This window comes from Arvicola amphibius, chromosome 14 (genome assembly GCF_903992535.2).
Source record: "Arvicola amphibius chromosome 14, mArvAmp1.2, whole genome shotgun sequence".
NCBI classification, from domain to species: domain Eukaryota; kingdom Metazoa; phylum Chordata; class Mammalia; order Rodentia; family Cricetidae; genus Arvicola; species Arvicola amphibius.
The window spans coordinates 19,475,210-19,494,036 of NC_052060.1; the positions used below are offsets into that span (position 1 = coordinate 19,475,210).

General features: G+C 53.1%; 2 protein-coding genes across 4 annotated transcripts; both read right to left on the minus strand.

Moving 5' to 3' along the window:
- Positions 1-5,164, minus strand: LOC119800854 (cytochrome b561 domain-containing protein 1). The gene is made up of 3 exons (XM_038311172.1): positions 4,937-5,164; positions 4,445-4,482; positions 1-4,080 (listed from the first exon to the last, which is right to left on the minus strand). The coding sequence occupies exons 1-3, from the start codon at positions 5,082-5,084 to the stop codon at positions 3,577-3,579; spliced, it is 690 nt and encodes a 229-aa protein (XP_038167100.1). The 5' UTR covers positions 5,085-5,164; the 3' UTR covers positions 1-3,576.
- A 1,558-nt stretch (positions 5,165-6,722) lies between these two features.
- On the minus strand, positions 6,723-14,993 carry Atxn7l2 (ataxin 7 like 2). 3 transcript variants are annotated; one of them, XM_038311395.1, is made up of 11 exons: positions 14,867-14,993; positions 12,951-13,016; positions 12,469-12,573; positions 11,893-12,103; positions 11,327-11,613; positions 10,713-10,795; positions 10,120-10,370; positions 9,179-9,377; positions 8,950-9,071; positions 7,701-8,496; positions 6,723-6,811 (listed from the first exon to the last, which is right to left on the minus strand). In XM_038311395.1, the coding sequence occupies exons 1-11, from the start codon at positions 14,991-14,993 to the stop codon at positions 6,797-6,799; spliced, it is 2,262 nt and encodes a 753-aa protein (XP_038167323.1). In that variant the 3' UTR covers positions 6,723-6,796. The 3 variants fall into 3 exon arrangements, with proteins under 3 accessions (XP_038167323.1, XP_038167324.1, XP_038167322.1); XM_038311396.1 differs by lacking the exon at positions 6,723-6,811 and adding an exon at positions 13,443-13,621 and having other exon boundaries at positions 6,824-8,496; positions 14,867-14,968; XM_038311394.1 differs by lacking the exon at positions 6,723-6,811 and having other exon boundaries at positions 6,824-8,496.
- Positions 14,994-18,827: the final 3,834 nt, after the last annotated feature.

Sequence of the window (18,827 nt, forward strand, 5' to 3'; positions counted from 1 at the left end):
TTTAATGCTTTGAACCTTATTCCCTTGTCTAGCCCTCACAACATCCCTGTGAGGTAGGATGAGAAGCAAACAGTCTGCCCGTGCCACCCAATGTTAGGAGCTGAGACACTCACACAGCAGCCTTGCCAGTATACACCTTTCCGTTCACAACACACAGGTTCTCTGTGCCAGTCACAGACAAGAGTCTTGGGGGTGGGTACTAACCCAGAGACTTTCTTGTGCTCTGAACTTCCTTAAGGGCATTCAGGTGGAGTGTCCCACAGAGGCCAAGGTAAGTACACCAAAGTTCTAGAGGTCTGGGGTCATCAGCTTCCACAGCCATGGTGGTCTCAGATGAGCATACTGCCTTCTCTGTGTGCCCTGGCTCACTGCTTACTCTCAGAGAAAATCCTCAGGCACGGTCAGGCAGTAAGAATCCCAATTCCCTCTCCCACAGCGCCTTCCCATGCTGTTACACTCCAAAACCCAGGAAGGGGGGGGGGGGGAAGGTGAAGGCTGGCTGACTCAGCCTGCAAGTGCTTAGAGATCTGGAGCTGAAAGGCCCCAGCACCATTCAACTAATGATTATTATTAACTCTGAACAGGCCTTGGCACAGCAGCCAGCTGGCTCAGGGGGGATGCCTGGATCTCCCACAGTGAGGTTTGAAAAACAAGACCCACGGCAGCCATGCATGGGGGTGGAAGGGTGGGGACAATGAGACGGGGCAGGCCAATGTCACAGAGGAAAGGTGGCCTGCCTTGGGAGGGGGAGAGCAAGCACAGGCTGGCAAGTGATAGCAGCCTGGCTTGCATGGGGATGCCAGCCAGAGAAGGAAGCAGGAGTTCTCGGATGCCGAACTCCTGTCATTCATTCACTGCCACCCCCAGCCCCAATGGGACTCCAAGGGAGGATACAGGAACAAAGGGGCTTCTGAGAGGGCTCCAAACCTGAACAGTATGCCCATTACCATTTGGATTTAATATAAAACTATCTTTCTAATGCCCTCAAGGTTGAATCTGAGTATAATCAAGCTTGGAACACAATCAAATATGGAATCAGGACTTAGCACGATATGGAAATTTGTGCAAATGATGGGCGACTTTTAAATCTTGAGCATCCTGAGTATCATCCCCCACCCCACTTTCAAAAGCAAAACAGGCCGACTGCTAGCAGCTTCCCCTAGTCAAGGAACACTGGAAAAGGACAGTCACATGTCCCCCCCTATGGTCTCTCTCTCACTGCCAAGAAGCCCAGGTAGTATCCAGACACGAAGATACAAAGAGGAAGGGGCAGACGGTGAGAAGAGGGAGCACACAGCCAGGAGGCATATGCAGCTGACAGCCACAGATCCCAGCTGGAGGAAGAGAGGAAGAGTACCCTGGCACTGAGGTCTAATGGTTGTCCAGCTGCTGCCCCAGGATGTGAGGGCAGGTGGTGATGGAGAAGTGGAAAGACAGGAAGGGAGGGAATTCCCGCCCCACCCCCCACCAAAATCGGACCTACGAGCAAGAAGGCCTCATCCTGGTGACCTGCCCCCTATACTGCGGTCAGATCCCTAAGTAGGAGGCCACCACTACCTGTGCCCTCCTCTCTGCTCTGCACCGATGCCCTCCAGGCCCACTGGTCAGAGGAAGCGACAGCTGGGTCCCTTCTTCCTGCAGAATATAAATGACTCCCCTTCCTCCCGGGGCTGGGAATAGACATCAGATGGCACAGCCCACGCAAACTGCCGGCTGTCAGCACGCCTGCCCGCCCGCCCACCAGCCCCCGCACCACCTGGGAGGAGGCAACACCTCAGGCAGGCTCAGGCTTTCCGGCATCACCTCTCTCTGAGAACAAGCTGCTGAACCTTACCTGGTCCACTCTGGGAAGCCCTCAGCATGGGCCCTGATATGGGAAGGAGACAGAGCCCTACATCAAAGTGACCCTAGTGAGACCCTCTTTCATGTGGCCCAATAACCATTCCTTCCAAGCTCACAGCACACTGGATAGCTTGAGAGGGAGAGCAGGCGTTGAAAAAGACAAGAATGGTTTCCCTCTGCGCTGCAGGAGCCTCTGTTCAGTAAGCTGTATTTAGACAGCTTATGAGAGATGCTATCTCCCTGAGGAAAAGCACAGTGAGGGCTACTAAGAGGCCACTTCAGCCCTATGGTCCCCATCCCCATACTATTGAATCCCACCTGCCTAATTTCTGAGCTACCTGGAGAAGAGGCCTTAAATCTTCAGAGGATCTGAGACATAGAACAGATACTTCTCCTTTGTCTCTGCTTAAGGCCCTATACTGCAGGCCTCCCATAGTTTCTCATGGGCTCTGCCTCCCAGGGAGAAAGCTGGGCGCGTACATTTCCTGGCTCAGCAATCTCCACTCCTTATTAGGATCTATAAAGGGTTTGTCTCCTGGACTGACCCACACCACAGCTAAGTGGTTTGACATCCAGCCCTCACCGCTAAGGATGCTCTGAGGAACTCAGCTAAACCAAGGAGGTATATTGGCAGGGAAGAGAGCCCGGTTGGTACCAAAATCATCCCACTCTTAAGCCAAGGGGCTGGCAGGGAACAACTAAGGAAAACTTAAATGACAAGAAGGGAAGGGCAACCAGGAGACACTGTGTTCCTTGAATCAGGGTCCTACTCCTGGTTTTTATTTTGTTCCGAAAGCCTCAGAATAGTTCCCTGGAGCAATGTGCTAAGTAAATACTCTTAGGTCCTACGGGCAAAGTGTCAGATGCCTAGAACTCCTCTGCCCTGAGAATGGATGTCGAGAGAATGCCCAGACTCTACAATCTAGACCCAGAGGTAGCCTGAAGGAAGTTCTTAGCTGAGCTAAGGAGGCCAAGAGTCCAGGGCTTGGTTAAGGCCAATGCCCTTCTGTTCCTCCAAAGAACTTTAAAGTGACTTTAATGCCTTTACTATCTTACTGTCTAGGGGACCCTCACCTTGGTCCCTTCTTTCCATGATTTGTGGCCCTTGCTCCTTGGTTCAGGAGTGGAGCTAGCACAGATTTCTGAAGGGTACAGGTATAGAGATGTCCTTCCAGGGGAGTGAAGGCAGAATGGAGAAAAGAATTACATCCTGAGCTGTTCACATGGTCCAGAGCTAAGAGGGTATTCAGTGACATCAATCTGCCAGACATTGAATGTTAAAGGATGCAGAAACTGAGGTCCTGAGATGTGGAGCTTGTTTAAGGGTGACTGGACAGCACAGCCAAAGAGACCATGGGCTCTCCACAGTACTGCTTTTTCAAAAGGGACCCCAATATCTGTCTGTGGCTGTCATTTATAACCAACAGGAACTCAACTCTTCATCAGGCACACAAGCAAATAGTCACCACCGTCACCATCAGCACCACCACCTAATACTTTTGTATCCCATCAAGGTGAGGCTTCAGGTTCTCCAGAACCTTCCACTTGCACCCAGTAGTACATTTCCCCATTGGAGCCCACCAGATCATCCCTCAGCAGTAGCAGCTAGGGTTTCTGCACCCTGTGGCTCAACCATGCAGTGCAAAACATCGTCTGCTCCTGAGGTGGGTGCCATGAAGACCAAGGAACTGCTGAAGTCCAAGAATCCCGCCTAGGCTCAGAGTTTGGAGACACTCACATTTCCACTTTCTTCCTTGGTAAGTAGGAGCTAGAGATCTGGTGCATGATCACCAGGGCCGGGTACACCGGTAGTGCCAGGCACAGGTACCAGGCTGCACCTTTAATCTGGGCCTGGAACCACACTGAGTACATGCCCAAGACCACTGTTACTGTAGCCATCAGGTAGACGACCAGGCCACATGTCAGATGGTAGAGCTTGAGGCGAGCCACCCTTGAGACCCTGGCTGCCCGCGGACAGAGGAGGCCGAGCCCACACAGTGCCTGGCCCGCAGTGGCCACGAGTGTCAGAACTCCTATCCAGCTGTGCCAGGATACCATATGGGACAGCTCGCTGCGGATCTTGCTGGAGATGATAAAGCCCAAACCCAGGATAGCGCAGAGGATGGCCATGGTCTGCCCTGCCCAGTGGAGTCGAATCCGGGTCTTTCGAGAGCAGAAGAAGAACGGGGAGTGCTCAGGAGAGAGGAGTAGGATAGCTTCAGCCATGCAGAGACAGAACTGTAAACACAGGAGAAGGTGCGTGAACCTCTGCTCTGCATGGGGCCCGAGAAAAAGGAGGTCTTATCCCGCGTCCAGAAAAACATGGGAGCTTAAAGGGGCTTCCTGCCTCACACACGCCCTTTCTGGACCACAGACAGAACAGCAAGACTTTGATAACATCCCTCTCACTTCTTCCTTTCAGACCCTCGAGGAGAACTAGCCCCTCCCCAACCTCAAGCCGCTGATAGTTTACTACATTGCCCCCAATCCTATAGGTTTCAGGGAGAGATGAAGCCTTCTTTGCCCCCGTCTCTCTGATCTTTAGAAAGGCTGAAAAACTGAATGCTTCCCCAAGGGTTAAGCTAAGTATATTCAAACTCACCGCCAAGGCCATGAACACAGGGTGCCAGGAGAAAAGACCTAAGTAAGAATCAAAGAGAACAGGCTGACAGCTGGACATCACTGATATTGCAAAAATCTGGCCACAAGGGAAAGAAAGGTCAGCATACCGTCTCAAGCCTAAGCAAGAATCAGGAACTCACCGCAAAGGGGTAGCGGCCAAGGGGCCCTTATACCACCTGGGTTCTGCATCTGCTGCCAGCCCAGTCCTGGAGTAGACCTTAGTCTGCCTGAGACCCTCCTCGCGCCTTTCCAGAAGGGAACTTCATTCTAAGGAAGTGTCAGTTCTGTCTTTTCAAGTCCCACCCTCCCAGTATTTCCGGAGACCCACCCACTACGCCTTTACAACCACTCCTCGACCCGCCCCTCCTCAGCTGAGGGTCTAGATTTCTCGTATCCGAGCGCGCCCAAAGCAGCCCCTCCAGCACCTAGGCTCCGCCCCCTCTCATAGCCCCGCCCCTCCCCGCACACTCACTGGTTCCTGGCCGGGACAGCACAGTCAGAAAGATGGTGAAGCCCAAAGCTATCAGGTGCGCCAAGATCCCACTGCCTCTCCGCAGCCAGCGGGTCAGTCTCGGCTCCCTCGCTGGAGCGGGAACCAGACCTACCTCCTCGAGCTGCATGGCAATGCCAAGCCGGCCGGTACAGTCCAGCAATCAGAGGCTTCTTCCGGGTTTGCGATCGCGGAGGCGGCGGCGGCTACAGGAGAGGCTCCTCCCCGGGGAGGCTTCGGGGCCGTGTGGCGGAGGCGCCCACAGCGCCCTCTGCAGACTGGGGGGGAAGCGCCTCGGGCCCCAAAGGGCGGCTCCCGGAAACCTCCATTGACCTAACCGAGCTCCCGACCCACCTTCATTTCTACTTTTGTATCTACAAGGGTATCTCAAGCAGCCGGTGAAAATTACATCCGTAGCAACTGATATCAGCGAAATCCCAAATCACACACTTGGTTTGCTGACCCAAGAGCGTGACCCAGTGTTTTGAGCAGCTTTCCAGAAGTACTGGATTCCCCTGGCTGCTCACTCTGTAGACATTTCTAGTTTGTTCAGGTACAAGATTCCTCCCTGCCTAAACATAAACGAAAAGACAAAGCCAAAACATAGTGACCCAAACCTGGTGAATTAAAAAATGAGAACCGAAAGACGTAGTCTCATCCCTATTTACAGGAGTACTTGTCCCCCCTAAGATATCCCAAAGACCTGAGGCACTTTGAGTTTTTGTCACCTCCACACCAGCTATGCAGCTTTGAGGAGCCAGGTGATCCAGAGGAACCAGGGCCCCCCACAACCTCAAGTTCTGTAACACTATTACCTCCAAAAAGGTATGGCCCAGCATATCCGAGAGAAGCTTTACTCCGTTCTTCAGGAGGCAGGGGCTGGGGAGATGGCTCAGTGGTTAAGAACTAGTACTTCTCTTATACAGGACCCGAACACCCACGTCCGGGGTTCACAGCTTACTGGAACTAGCTCGGGGGATCCCACACTTCTGACCTCTACAGACATCATATGCACATACTCACACACACATAATTAAAGAAATAGAAAAAAAGCAGGCCAGGACTTCTAGAGCAGTTATCACCAAGTTCAACCTCAACATGGCTGACAAACTAAGGCTGCGTTTAGAAGTGGGAAGGGCAAGAACAGCCGAAGAGACCGAGGAAATAATCTCAAGAGACGGAGGAAATAATCTGTAGAGGGGATGGAAACCGAGTTGATAGAAAATCAGAAAAGGTCCGTAAACTAACTCCCACAAATCCTTAGGACAAAAACTCTAGGGCAGAGTCAAAAGTGTGACTTCCCCCCATACCCCCGGGGAGGGGAGGGAAGGAGATGGAAATTTTTAAATATAAAAAAATAAACCATAAAAAAAACACATGAAAAAAAAAGTGTGACTTCCCTCCCTTCCTCATTTCCTTTCCCAGAGGAGCCCGAGTTGTCTCTCTGGGATGCCTTGCTCATTCAGGGCCATACGCCTTCTCATCCTCTCTGGAAGGAGATGCCTACTGACAACAGCTCCAGGTTGTGTTCCCTGTGTGTGTGTGTGCGTGTGCGTGTGTGCGCATGAGTGTGTACTGCTTATCGTCCCAGTCTCTCAGGACGGGGCTGGGGAGAGTAAAGACACTCATTCAGCTACATCATTTTTCATCCTTTTCTATGTTTCTGTTTTTATATTTTCTTAGCAGCAACAGAACAGGGAGACAGTCTTGAGGTATTTTAAAGAGTTTTTTTTTTCTTAAAAAAAATAATATAAAGTTATAAAAAGCGGCAGCAGCCTGGGGCCCGGATCTGGAGGGGAGGAGGTGCTGGCGGCTCCGTTGCAGTGGGCAGGCACTTTCTCGTTAATGGGCTTTTGACTGCAGGAAGACAAGAGGTAAGAGACAGGGTCAGGGTAGGGGCCTATCTAGTATCCTTCCCTGTGAACATCTGGGCTAACCCTTGAATTCCTTCGGCTGGCTTGATAAATACGACTGAGCAAGGGGAAAATGAATGCCAGCCTAACAGAGGCAGACCTGAAGAACACACATACACACACCTGTACACACAGAGGCAGGTCCTTTACCAACTATCAGGTTTCCCTCATAGGTGCCAGGACAGTGAGCATGTGCCTAATCCATGCCTCAATCAGGAGCCTATGATCGCGTCTCACCTCCCAGAAATCCCTCCTTACAGAGATCACAGGGATAGATGAAAGCACCCTCCAACAGAAAAGGTAAATAAACCTAACTGCAAGCTTTACTAGAAACCTGGAGAATATACTATAATCCAAAATGACTTTGAGGGCCTTAAATTGAGTACTTGCTTTCTGACGTCCTAATGCCAGAGAAAGAACCAAACAACTATAGCAGCCCATCCATCAGCTACTCAGGATGCTGGGACCCAAACTCCCTTCCCCTTTAGGAAAAGTAGCTCCAAGTCCTGGAGGGAGGGCCACAGACAGCTCAAAAAGAAATGGTCCTTAGACTAAAGTGCAAGTAAAGGTGGGATGGAACAGCATGTCCTAAGCCCAAAGGAGGAGGCTGGGCAGAGGAAAGGTCCCTCAGGCAGAAGCTGGGGTCACCTTGGAAACAGCTGACCGACCTCTCCCTAGAGCAGATGGCCCAGGAGTTCTCTCAGTTTCCCTTTATTCCCTTTTCTGGATTCTTCTCCTTAGCACCCTCTCCACGTCACGTACCTACTGTGTTCCCCAGCCTCAGCCCTCCTGACCCCTCTCTGCCCATGTCCTTCAGGAAGCTGGACTGGTACCTTCAGTGTAGAGCACTTCTCCTCAAAGGGCAGGGCTGGACCTGGTTTCTTACGACGAACAGAGCAGGTCCCATCAGGAGGGACACCCGCCTGACAGTGCTTGGCCTTGACTGGCCGGCAGTAAGTGGCCAGGTTTTTCCGCTTCTTGGCTACCTCCTCCTCAGAGAGGCAGTTGGTTGGCAGGACCTTAGCTGGGTGTCCAGCTGCTCCCCGGTTCTCTATTTGAGAAGCCTTGACTGGTATGGGAGATGAGTGAGGGGAACCCCGACAGTCCAGGGGACCTGCTCTTTTCACTCTTGGCCCCACTGTTCCATTAAGCCCCATGCCCAGGGTTGTTTTAGTCTTGGCTGAGAGACCCCGACAGCCAGAGGGTTTGGCTTTTCCAGCAGGCTCCAGGATGCAGGTCCGTTTGAAAGTGGTAGGGCCAGGGGATAACTTCCGCTTTCGAGAAGGGGCCTCCATCTCCACCCCTTCCTTGCTTTTGGACGACTTGCTGGCCTTGGAAGGTGGCAGCTTGCTGAAGGACGGAGATGGAGTATTGGCAGGCAGTGGTGAGGTAATAGCCTGGCTACCGCCCATGCACTCTGCCTGGCTGCAGGCAGCTGCTACACTGGGGGAGCCTGCAGGGTAGCTAGGGACAAGGCTGTCCTTCATGGGGGGTATGGAGGCTGGGCAGGCAGGTCGGGGGGATGGGCCTGGGAGTCGGGGGCAGCTGCCCATAGAGGATGGACTCAGGGTATCAGCTAAGGAGGGACTGACAAGATGGGATGGAGGTTCAGCCGCTGGTGGGATCTTCCTGCAGCAAAGAGAGAGCTTCGCTGTGATACTGAGCAAACTCCAGGGCCTCCCTAATGTGAACCAGTCTGCACCTTCAGATGGCCAGCAAAGCCCCAAAGCTGCTGCCCCCTGCTGGGAAACACTGGAACTAAGAGCCGAGGAAGGCACAAGAGAAGGAATGACCTATCAGTACAAGGCATATGAACTAACAGGCTGACCCATTAACAATTTCATTTTTGGTCTCAGTTTGAGCATTTCCCCATGCTACATTACCTAAAAGGTACTGGAAGTGATGGGGAAGACTCTAGATTGACCCCGACCACCCACCCATGCCCTCCTCCAGGCTACCAAGTCTCACACGGTCATGCCACACCCAATTTGGGTTCTTAACAATCCGCCAGACTGGGGCTTCTGAAGCCCAAGGATAGATACTCAAGCCTGAGAAATTAAGTTCTGAGTCCACGAAACTCACTTCCACATGTGTGAGCTGAGGTGCCGTTCCAGCATGGAGCTGAGTGCCGAGCAGAACCGGTCTAGCCGGCGGCTAAACACGTAGCATCCTGGGCTCACCAGCCGGCTTCCAAATGTGCAAAACTGGAGGCAGAGGAAAGAACATGGTTGGTAGAACCAGAGATACAGGAAGGCATCTGCCTATGAGACTTAGCCACCCTCCATCCCAGCTCCCTGTCCTGTGTCCTTACCGCCTGTGGCCTAGGGGGCCTGGTTGCATAATGGCAGTCAGGGGGAAGGTGGAGGTCATCGGATGTCCCCTCCTCCTCACTCTCCTCGCTGGAGGCCTGGGCACCACCCCGGGGCAGAGGGAAAGGGAACAGGCCTGGATCCCCATCTCCACCACAGGGACCTTCTTCATCCACCTCACTCTCAGAGGAGGCCTGGGACCTGGAAGGGCCAAAGGGACACGAGGATGGTGTGAATGATGCAGGATCAGGGTCGGGGTGTCCACGCTCAAACAGTCAGGGCACTCAGAGGAAGAGGAAGGGCTTGGAAAGGGACAGGAAAGTACAACATAGCTCACTAAGTGAGAGAGCCAAGGGCCACAGCTTCCTCAGCCTTGTCTCTTCAGGGAGAAAAGCTGCTTCAGACTTGCTTCCTCAGCAAAATCTTCCCGGCTTAACTACACCCCGCACAGCTCAGCCTAGTCAACTCCCTCAACCCTCCTCTTTATCACACTCTCCCGTGAGCCTGTCTAGGAACCTGGCCTGTGCTCCATGTCTACCCCTCCTGCTGCAGGCGGAGGTGCGTTTGAGGCTCCTTCCATAAGGCAGGCTCTGCACACAAAGGGGCCAGTGGATGACTACCCAGTAGCACTGCTTCACCCAGGGCCCTGGCCCGTTCAGCTGCTCCCTGATGACAAGTGCAAACCCATGGGAGTAGCTGAAAAAAGAGTTCATATCCCAGGTATTGTATCTGGCATACCTCACAGAGGCTGGAGTGCTGCAGTGTGCTTGGGCAGAAATAGGGCAGTCACCTGCCTCACACCACTGGTAGGGTTCTAGTTACCTTCCCATGCTTAGGTGAAGTGAGCACACTACCAGAACACCCTGGGTCTATCTCCAGGGCTCCCTGACACCTCAGGGACTGAGTACCCCCCAGCTAGGTATGGTAAAGACACTGTACATACCTGGGAAGTGCACAGTATGGATAGGCCTGCTTAGACCGAGCAGAGGTGCTGCTGGGGGCAGCTGCTACCGCTGCACCCTGGATGGCGGAGGGAAGCTCCTGGGAGGGGCGCTCGAGGGTTGGTTCTTTTCGTCCTGGGCTCTTTTCCTTGGGAGATTCTCCTTTGCGAGAGTTGGCTTTCAGTTCAGCCACTAGCACATCAAAGTCCTTGGTCCTGCCTGGGACCTCCCTGCGTTGGTGCACTGAGTGGATCTAGAACAGGGCAAAGAGAGCGGTAGGGAGGTGTAATCTGAGCAGGACTGGGGGGTATCTGCCTTTGACCCAGAGAAAGTGTGCGTGTTATGGGTGGGGGTGTCTGTGTGTGTCCATTTTACTCTCTCATGGGGCCGAAACTCTCTGCTGGGTAAGGAGATCTGAAGGTACTCCCTATCCACTGATCCTACCTTGTGTCCACCATGGGTAGCCTCTTCTCCCCTTCCCTGGTGTATGCCTAGCCCCATTCCTTGAACTGAGTTTCCAATAACCTCTGAATGCTCCTTTCCAAGATTCTGTGTCATGCTGACCCCCCATCACCATGCAGAGGGATGGGGTTACCTTGCAGGTCAATAGTCGTGTACAGATCTTCTTGGTCTCTGGATTTATGACCCCACACTGCCTGTTGAGGTCAAACTCTTTACCTGTGGGGAAAGAGGTTCCAATGAATCTCAGGCCCATTTTTTTTTTCAATCCAAGGAAGAATCTGGCCACTTCCTGCAAAGGGCCCAAGAAACAGCACCCTCAGGTCTTGCTACCTGCTGGGCATAAACTACCTCAGCCCCATCCCTGGCCCAGGCACTATTAGAAGACTAGCAGCCCAAAGCAGGGCAGCCCATACCAAGAAGCAAAGCAGCCACAGGCATCTGAGATGCCAGGAAAACCAGCTATGGGATGTGAGGAAGGAGAGAATGGTCAACAGCCCAAGGTGAGAATGAGTGACTTTGCTGACTTGAGCACAGCGTCTCTCAGGCTAGCTCAGACACCTGGAGCAGCAAAGCCTCCTGGGAACAAGCAGGGCAGGAGGTAATGGGGTTTCTGTACCCTGCAAGCTGTAATGGCCAGACCTAGCCAGGTCCACTCCTTCCTGACTTCAAACCTTTCTGGCCCAAGAACAAAGAAGCCCAGTGAAGTCTCCACTCCGCCTTTCTGAGTTCATGTCTATAACTACTCACGAGCCATCTTTCGGTGGGTTTTAGGAGGCAGCCTGGCTCCACTGGGCTCCTTCTCCGGGGGGCTGCCTTCGGCCCGGTGATTGGAGCCCTCACCAGGGATTAACTCGATGTTCTCTCTGCCAGGAGGATCTTTAGGAGAGGGGGCCGTGGGGACTTTTCCAGGGGAGTCCTTGGGGAGGCCTCCTGGCTGACTGAGGAAAGCAGAGGGTGGAGCCACCCTGACTCCTTGTCCATCAGGCTTCGGGAGACTGGACATCTTCTCCAGATTCACCACAGGCACGAAAAGGCTACACGTGGAGAGAGGGTATGGGCTGGGAGGTGGGGAGGCTGGGACTGGGGTCTGGACTCTAGCCCAGAGCCATCTCCTCCCTAGCTCTGCAACTTGGGTGGGCTCCAAGAGAGGCGTGGAAAAATGGGGAGCCCATGTTCCCTGGAATATATGGAAAGGAACTGCAGTTGGGTTAGCTATTTCTTGCTATGAGCAGTATCCTGCAACCCAGGGCTAAGTGTCAACCCTTCCCTGGGTCAGGGTCAGGGCTAGTCTCTGGGGGTTTCTAGCCTCTTACCAGAGGTTGTCCTTCTGGGTCTTCTCAGGAGGCTGATGGCCACGGCTCCGGGACCCTTGGCCCTTCTCCCTGGAGGAGGTTTTGGTAGAACCTGGGGCTCTACAAGCTGGGCCCTGCCCATTCACTACATGGCATTTCTGAGAGCTGGCAGGGGCTGGAGGTGGGGGTGGGGCCCGGGCATAAAGCTTGCTGAGGGGCCCATGTCTTCTTTCTGTCACCAGGAGGTGGAGAGAGCAACTGAGGTGAGTGGTATTGACTGCCTCCTCCCCCGACCTCCTAATCAGTCCGCCAATTCTTTTACAGAGCCCGAACTGCTAGATCTTGGGCTGTGCGTCTGTCTCCTTCCCATTCAAAAATGAGCCTTCAAGACTCAAACTTCTAGACCAAACTTCTTGAACCTCTGAATTCTACTGGATGCTACAAGTTTGTTCAAAGAATAAGCCCGACACCTACAACCCTCAAGCTGTCCCCAGCACCACTTTCCTTTACCCCACATGACCTCCCAACTGACACTGTCCTAAGAGTTCCCTGTGCCACCTTCCTGTCCCCTCATCACCTCCCTGGAGCGCCCCTCACCGCAATGCTTCTGGAAGGCTTGAGGCTTCACCACCTGGCTGCAGTGGTTACACACAACCAAATAGAAGTCGTCATGGGCGGGGCAGTGCCCGAAGATGTTCATGTCTGCAATGACAGCAGCCTTGATCACTGGGGTTAAGGACTCAGGATTTCTCCAGATCAAAGAGCACCCCACCACTCGGAAGGCACTCCTGCCTTCCGGCTGACACATGACAGGCTTTTCTGCTGGATGTTCCCAGCTTCCGCAGGCCCATCTAACCAGAACCCAGATGCATGGGACTTCATGTACGTGGTCACCGACCACCTATGATTAGGGTCTCCAACAACAGGTCACTGGAGCCAGGACAACTGATTGGCCGACTCAGACCCATCAAAATGAGGCTTCCCCAGCAGTCTTGCTGCTTCAAGCTACTTCCCCCAGGGAAAGGGAAAAGGTGGCCCAGTTTTCCCCGAGTCCCAATCCTGTGTGTGTTGACTCGCACCTTCTTTAATGAGGGTCATGGCGTCCAACTTCTTCATGTTTTTGCTACTCTCCTCCAGCTCAGCCCCTGGTGGAGAAGCACAGCTCAGAAGGTCCATCCCCTTCCCACCACCCAGTGGTATGAAGCCCACACTCCCTGACAAGCACTCAGAGTTCCTGGAGAAACTGTCAATGGGTCATTCACAAGTGCCCATTTTTCCTTCATGTGCCCCTCTGAGATGAGACGACCCCATTAAGAAGGATAAAGACCCTTCACTCCCAGGTACGGTACAGGGCTCCACTGCTGACTAGGTGGGTAACTCTGGGTAAATGCCTCTTTTCTGGGTCTTGTTTCCCCATTTAAAAGGGAAATGGTTCTAAAATTTTTCTACACGTCCCTGAGTCCCTTTTTGAGACTGCTTACATGGGTCCTTTCTGCTACTCTGTGGCATCCCAGACAAGTACCCTCCCAGATCCCCACCCCCATAAACTCAGTTTGCTCCACCCAAGTTACCATAGTATCATCAAAGTTACACTCAGCTTCTCAGGTCCTGCACTGATAGGATGGCCATAGAGTAGAGAAACTGCTGTCTTTGGACCCTTTGGCATCTTCAAAGTCTCCTTGATCAGCTACGCAAGCCCCTCCCCTTCTTAGGGGGGCTTTGTCCAGGGGTTGCCCTTGTACCTCAGTTTCTGGGTTAATGACAAAAACATCTTAGCTGTGCAAAGCAGCTCTTTCCCCATCCCCCTACCTCACTCCTCACCCCCCCTCCTCTAAGCCCCCTCCCTGTCCCTGGGGGGGGGGGAATCAATTCTGAGTCACCAAATCCATCTGACTCCACTTCCGGTTCTCAGTGCACCTAGACCCTGACAAGGGCCCCATCTTAGCCCACTCAGCATGGGACTGTCCAAGGGTGGCCTGGACTCCCTTCTAGGCTGGCTCTCTAATGCTCACTAAGGAGTTGCCCCTTTCTGGAATGAGATGGTTATTGGCAATAGTAACACCCAGACATGAGTGGTAGTGGGTTAGGCATGCAAAAGACAAGGGGCAGCTCCTACTCTTCTAAGTGCCTTAAATCCAAGTGTGGAGAATGAGGGAACAGAGCTGGAAGTCAGTTGTCTCAAAAGAAAACAAGTGTCATTAGAGCCATCTCCTCCTCCACCTCTTCTCACTTGCAAACTTCTTCAGGGGTGTGATGCTTGTTGTCACCCTGAAAGGCCACGAGGCCAGGTGCTCCCTGGGGCCCAGGAGACAAAGATCAGAAGGGGCTGCAGGCCTGCTCACCAAAGGCACTCAAAGGGCCTACAGAAAATAGGGGTCAAGGGAGAGAGCCAAGGGGCAGGGCAGAGGCCCAGGAAAGGATGGAGGCTTGAAGGCATGGATGGATGAACTGGAGGGAGGTAGGGAGGATGATGGATGGATGGATGGATGGATGGATGATGGATGGATGAACTAAAGCGGGGGGGGGGGGACTCACAAATACTGCACCAGGCTGGAAAACGTGGTAAAAAGCTAAGGTGCGGGGCAAAAGGCTAAGGATCAAGGGGGTGGGAAGGGGGGGCACAGAAGTGGGGTGCGTGGGAAACACGTGGAGAGGACTGTTGCAGATGGGTAGAGCCAAAGCAGGTGCAGGACGGATGGGAGCTGGAGGCCAGCGCACAAGACGAAAGATAAAGGCAAGTAAAGTGGGGGCAGGTACTGTGCACCCGCAGAGATAGAGGTGGGCAGGGTGGGCAGCAAGCGATGAACCGGCGCTAGGACCCGGAGACGCGAGGGTGTCTGAGCAGGCGGGCACTAGGACCCGGCGGGTCCTTTGTTTGGGGGGCCGGGAAGCCGGACGGCGGCTCTAGTCGGCGGCTCCCCTCAGCTGGAGGGGGCCCTAAGGGGGGAGGGGAGATAGTGATGGGGTCCCCGGACTCCAGTGTGGCTGCACTCACCATCTGCCGCATGCAGGTCGGCCCGTTCCACCCACGAGCTCCAGCTCTGTCCCGCGAAGTCATCGAGACTCGGCACTCGCCGCTCCAGAGCGGCCATTGCTGCCACCGCGCGTTCACGCACCGCCATCACCGCCGCGGACGCGCGCCCGCCCCGGCGCCGCCGCCGCGCGGCCCCCTCCCCCACCCTCCCCCGACCGGGGGCACGCCTCCCTCTCCCCCTACCTTGCCAGTTTACTCTTTGCGCAAGCGCAGTTCGGGTCTCCTGCCACCACCTCCTCACTCCCGCATAGCTTTCTGGGAAGTGTAGTCGCGGAGGGGTGGTGATGCCTACAGAGCTAGCCGAGAGATCCCTTCCAAAATGCACAATCGCGCGCAGGGATGGAGAGATCAGAACCTCGGGATACCCTCTTCCAACCCCTCTGTACACGTTCTTTGCGCCACCAGTTCACTCTCCCAAGCTTACTACGCACACCCCAAACCTCTCTCTGCCCAAGATACCCCTCTAAAGCCGTGCATCCGCCAGTTGGCTGGCGCCCCTTCCTGGGCTGGCGGCCACGAAGCGACTCTGCTCCCCTGTAGATCGAATGGGGTAGGTGCAGGGAGGTGGGCGCAGTGAATCGGAAGGGCAAGGGGAGGGAGTCTGCAGGACGTGCTGAAGGACACTGGGGTTGGAGTGGGGGAGGGCCCCAGCTCCTGTGCTGTTCCTCTGTGGGAAACCCACGCTGACTTGATGCAGAACGGAGGGTTGGAATGCTGTTGTCTGGGTTTGGGAGGACCTGGCTGAGCTTGCCAAGATCACCTGTCAGTATGACAGAAGGCTATCTCGGAGCCAGAACCAGCCCCGGAACTGAGGTGGCCCCGAGGCTTCTGGTGTTTGCAGTGTCTCTGCTGATCCATCTCTCTCCTCCTGGGAACTCCGATCGATAAACCTGCATCACCTCTTCCCAAATCCTGGCTGGACCCTGATTCCATCCATCATTTTGGCTTCTTTTTCTAATGAATATTTTCACCGCTGGAAAAGCTGTTACTGAAGCCTTGGCATAGGGAGGTTTTTCATCATGTCTTTTTTTTCTCTAAGATCCATAAAGTATTTTAATCCCCCACCCTCTCAGCTGATAATATCTCTTCCCTCACATAAGACAAAAGTCTGCCTCCACATCCTTCTCCATTCTCATTGGAAATAAAATATTAATCCTCTTTTTCTTTCAATACCTCACACCTCACGCCATATTGTATCCCTTTGCCTAAAATTTCTTTGACTTATTTTGCAAGTTTGGAAGCAGATGAGTCCAGGTCTGTGACTTTAAGACCACAGACTTTCTGCTTTCCGTAGAAGAACAGTTTAACTATATAAAGAATAATATCTGAGGGCAGAAGTTGTAAAGCAAAGGCTCACCCATAGGTGATCCTTCAGAGACCCAGGAATCTGATGAGATTAAATGTAAAACTGTGTCCAAGCACATTTCTCTAGGGAATGCAAATGTAGCACACGGCTGTCTATTGGAGGGAGATGGAGGTGCAAGCTTGTGCGGTGTGAACCTCATAGTAGAGAGGGGAGCATATGGCCCCCGACTCCTCCTTTGGGTCACAGATGGTAGGAGAGCAAATGGAGACAGCACTGTGGAAGCCACTATCTTTTGCCTTTTGAGTCTGATCCAAATTTGCTAATGAGTCTCAGTTTCTTTGGACTAATTGGGTGCCACCAAAAGAGTCTATGTCACCAGACTGGGCCTTGCCAGGAACAATTGCTCAGCCAGCAGACTATCGACTGGGGTGGGGAGTAGAGAAGAGTTGCGTGATGTCTTGGTAGAAATGCTGATACTCGCCCAAGAACACAGAACAAGGGGAGAGGACAGGAAAGAAATTCCCAGAGAGCCTCCTGTCTTGGCCTCTTAGTGGCAAATGTTCGCAGCACTGTTTATTCAAATGTGTAATAACAAGCACCAGGAAACAACATGCAACATTCTCCCCCCATACTTGATCTGCAGTCGCAGCATTAGGAGACCCATGGTCAAGATGTTGAAGGGAACTCATGTTTAAGAAAGGGCCTGGCTGGGCACCTCCACATGGTCAGAGTCTACCAGGGCAAAGGGCAAGTGCCCTGCTTGTTGGCCTCCTGCAACAGCTAGAGAAACCGGACACCCTCTCCTACTTCAGGCCTGACTAGGCAAAGTGGTGATGCCAGCTCTGGTTGGAGAGGATGTGAGTCCTATGAGGACAGCCTTACCCTTGGCATTTACCCCTGCTCCGCCCCCTAGAGGTAATAAGTTGAACTGGTCTTCCCTCTTAGGGTGGCCAAGAACCAGCCAGGCTCTTGGTGAGGAAGAGCCTTCTCAGCCCTAGAGAGAGCTCTAGGCTACAGAGGGCTCAGTGGGCGTGGACAGCTCCCTTTCTAGAGCAGCTGATAGGCCAGTTGCTAACCTAAGGCCCCATTGAGGACACTTTGCCCATCACATTTCAAATAAATTATAAATATAGACACGGAACCCAAACACAGTTTGAGTAGAAGCTCCTCACACATCCCCACAGGGACTTGCTTGAACAAAAATGAAGGTCACCCCTTTGTTCTTTGTATCTCTAGAGCTATAGGTAAAACTGTCCCCCTTGTCCTTAATTAACCACGGGAACAACTTAGGATAGAGAGTTTCAGGTTTAGGAACATTCTCACCCGCATCAACTTTTTCCCTCCTTAAACGCTTTCGGTAAAATCTAAAACCGAAGACAAAAATTCCAAATTCTTTTACTGAAGGGCTTGGAAATATCTAGATGTGTGTAAATATCATTACCCCTCTCCCCAGTCAAGTGAGGGATTATAACCCAAAGAAGAAATGGATGGCCCAAAGTTAAGGTTCTAAGCCCTGGGGACCCAAGTAATACACAACCTGATGTGGGTAGCATCGGGGAAGGTGAGGAGGCTGGAGAGGGTTGACCCTGTCTTGAGCACAGGACACAATCATCTTTAGTAGACTAGGTGGATCGATTGGCACTAAATTGGTAAATGGCTGGATTCTTCCTTCTTCATCTTTCCCTGAGCAGCCCTTCTGCCAGGGTAGACTGAGGGGTTTTGACCTGGGTAGGGGGCAGATGATATTTCCTCAATTGGTACCCTCAGACCTTGGGGACTGAGGAGGGATGGAAGTGTCGGGAAAAGGAGACACACCAAAGACAAATATGGAACTGGGTCCCGAAGTGAAGAAGCACCAATAGCATCGGGCTGCCCGGGACTGGGGAAGGGGTAGAGTCCGCTATCATACGGAAGTGAGGGAGGACTTCGAGAGATGAGGAGAGAGAACACCTCTGTGCAAAGGTAAGAAAGGAGAGGTATAAAAGACCTAGAAAAAGGTGCTGGTTTGAGAAAATGAGCAGACAGTAAGGGACAAGTGGGCCCATCTCTTCGTGTCCTGGGACTGCTGGGTATCTCAGCCTCATGGTGGTCCTTTCGGCCCGCCCACAGCCCACAGGAATGAAAGGAAGGCCTAGGCAGACTTGCAAAAAAAAGAAAAGGATCTTAAATGCCTTATCTCCAAAAGGTCAGGGAAAGGGGATGGACTGACAGGTGGGGTGGGGTGGGAGAAGGAAGTGGAAATATTCCTAGCCTTCTCATCTTGTTTCCTAAGGGTGAGACAAAACCAAGCCCACCAAGGACGAGGAAGTTAGGGGTTCCATTAGTAAGTGGAATTTGGGGAGCTGATGACAGTGTTCCAGCTGAGGGAGACCGGAGGGGACAGAAAATGTATTCCGTCAGCAACTTCCCTGACTTTCTTCCTCGAAGCTGCGGTGCAACGGCAACTCTGTCTGCTCCCACTGAGTCCAGGCCTCGTGTGGACCCTTAAAGGGCCTTTGGATAGGGTAATGGGTCTCCCTGTTTCACACATGGTGGGAGCTATGGACAAAGAGAGGCCAGAGAGGAGACTGGGGAGCACATGGGGCTGGCGGGGGGGGGGCAGGGCTAGAGATAAGA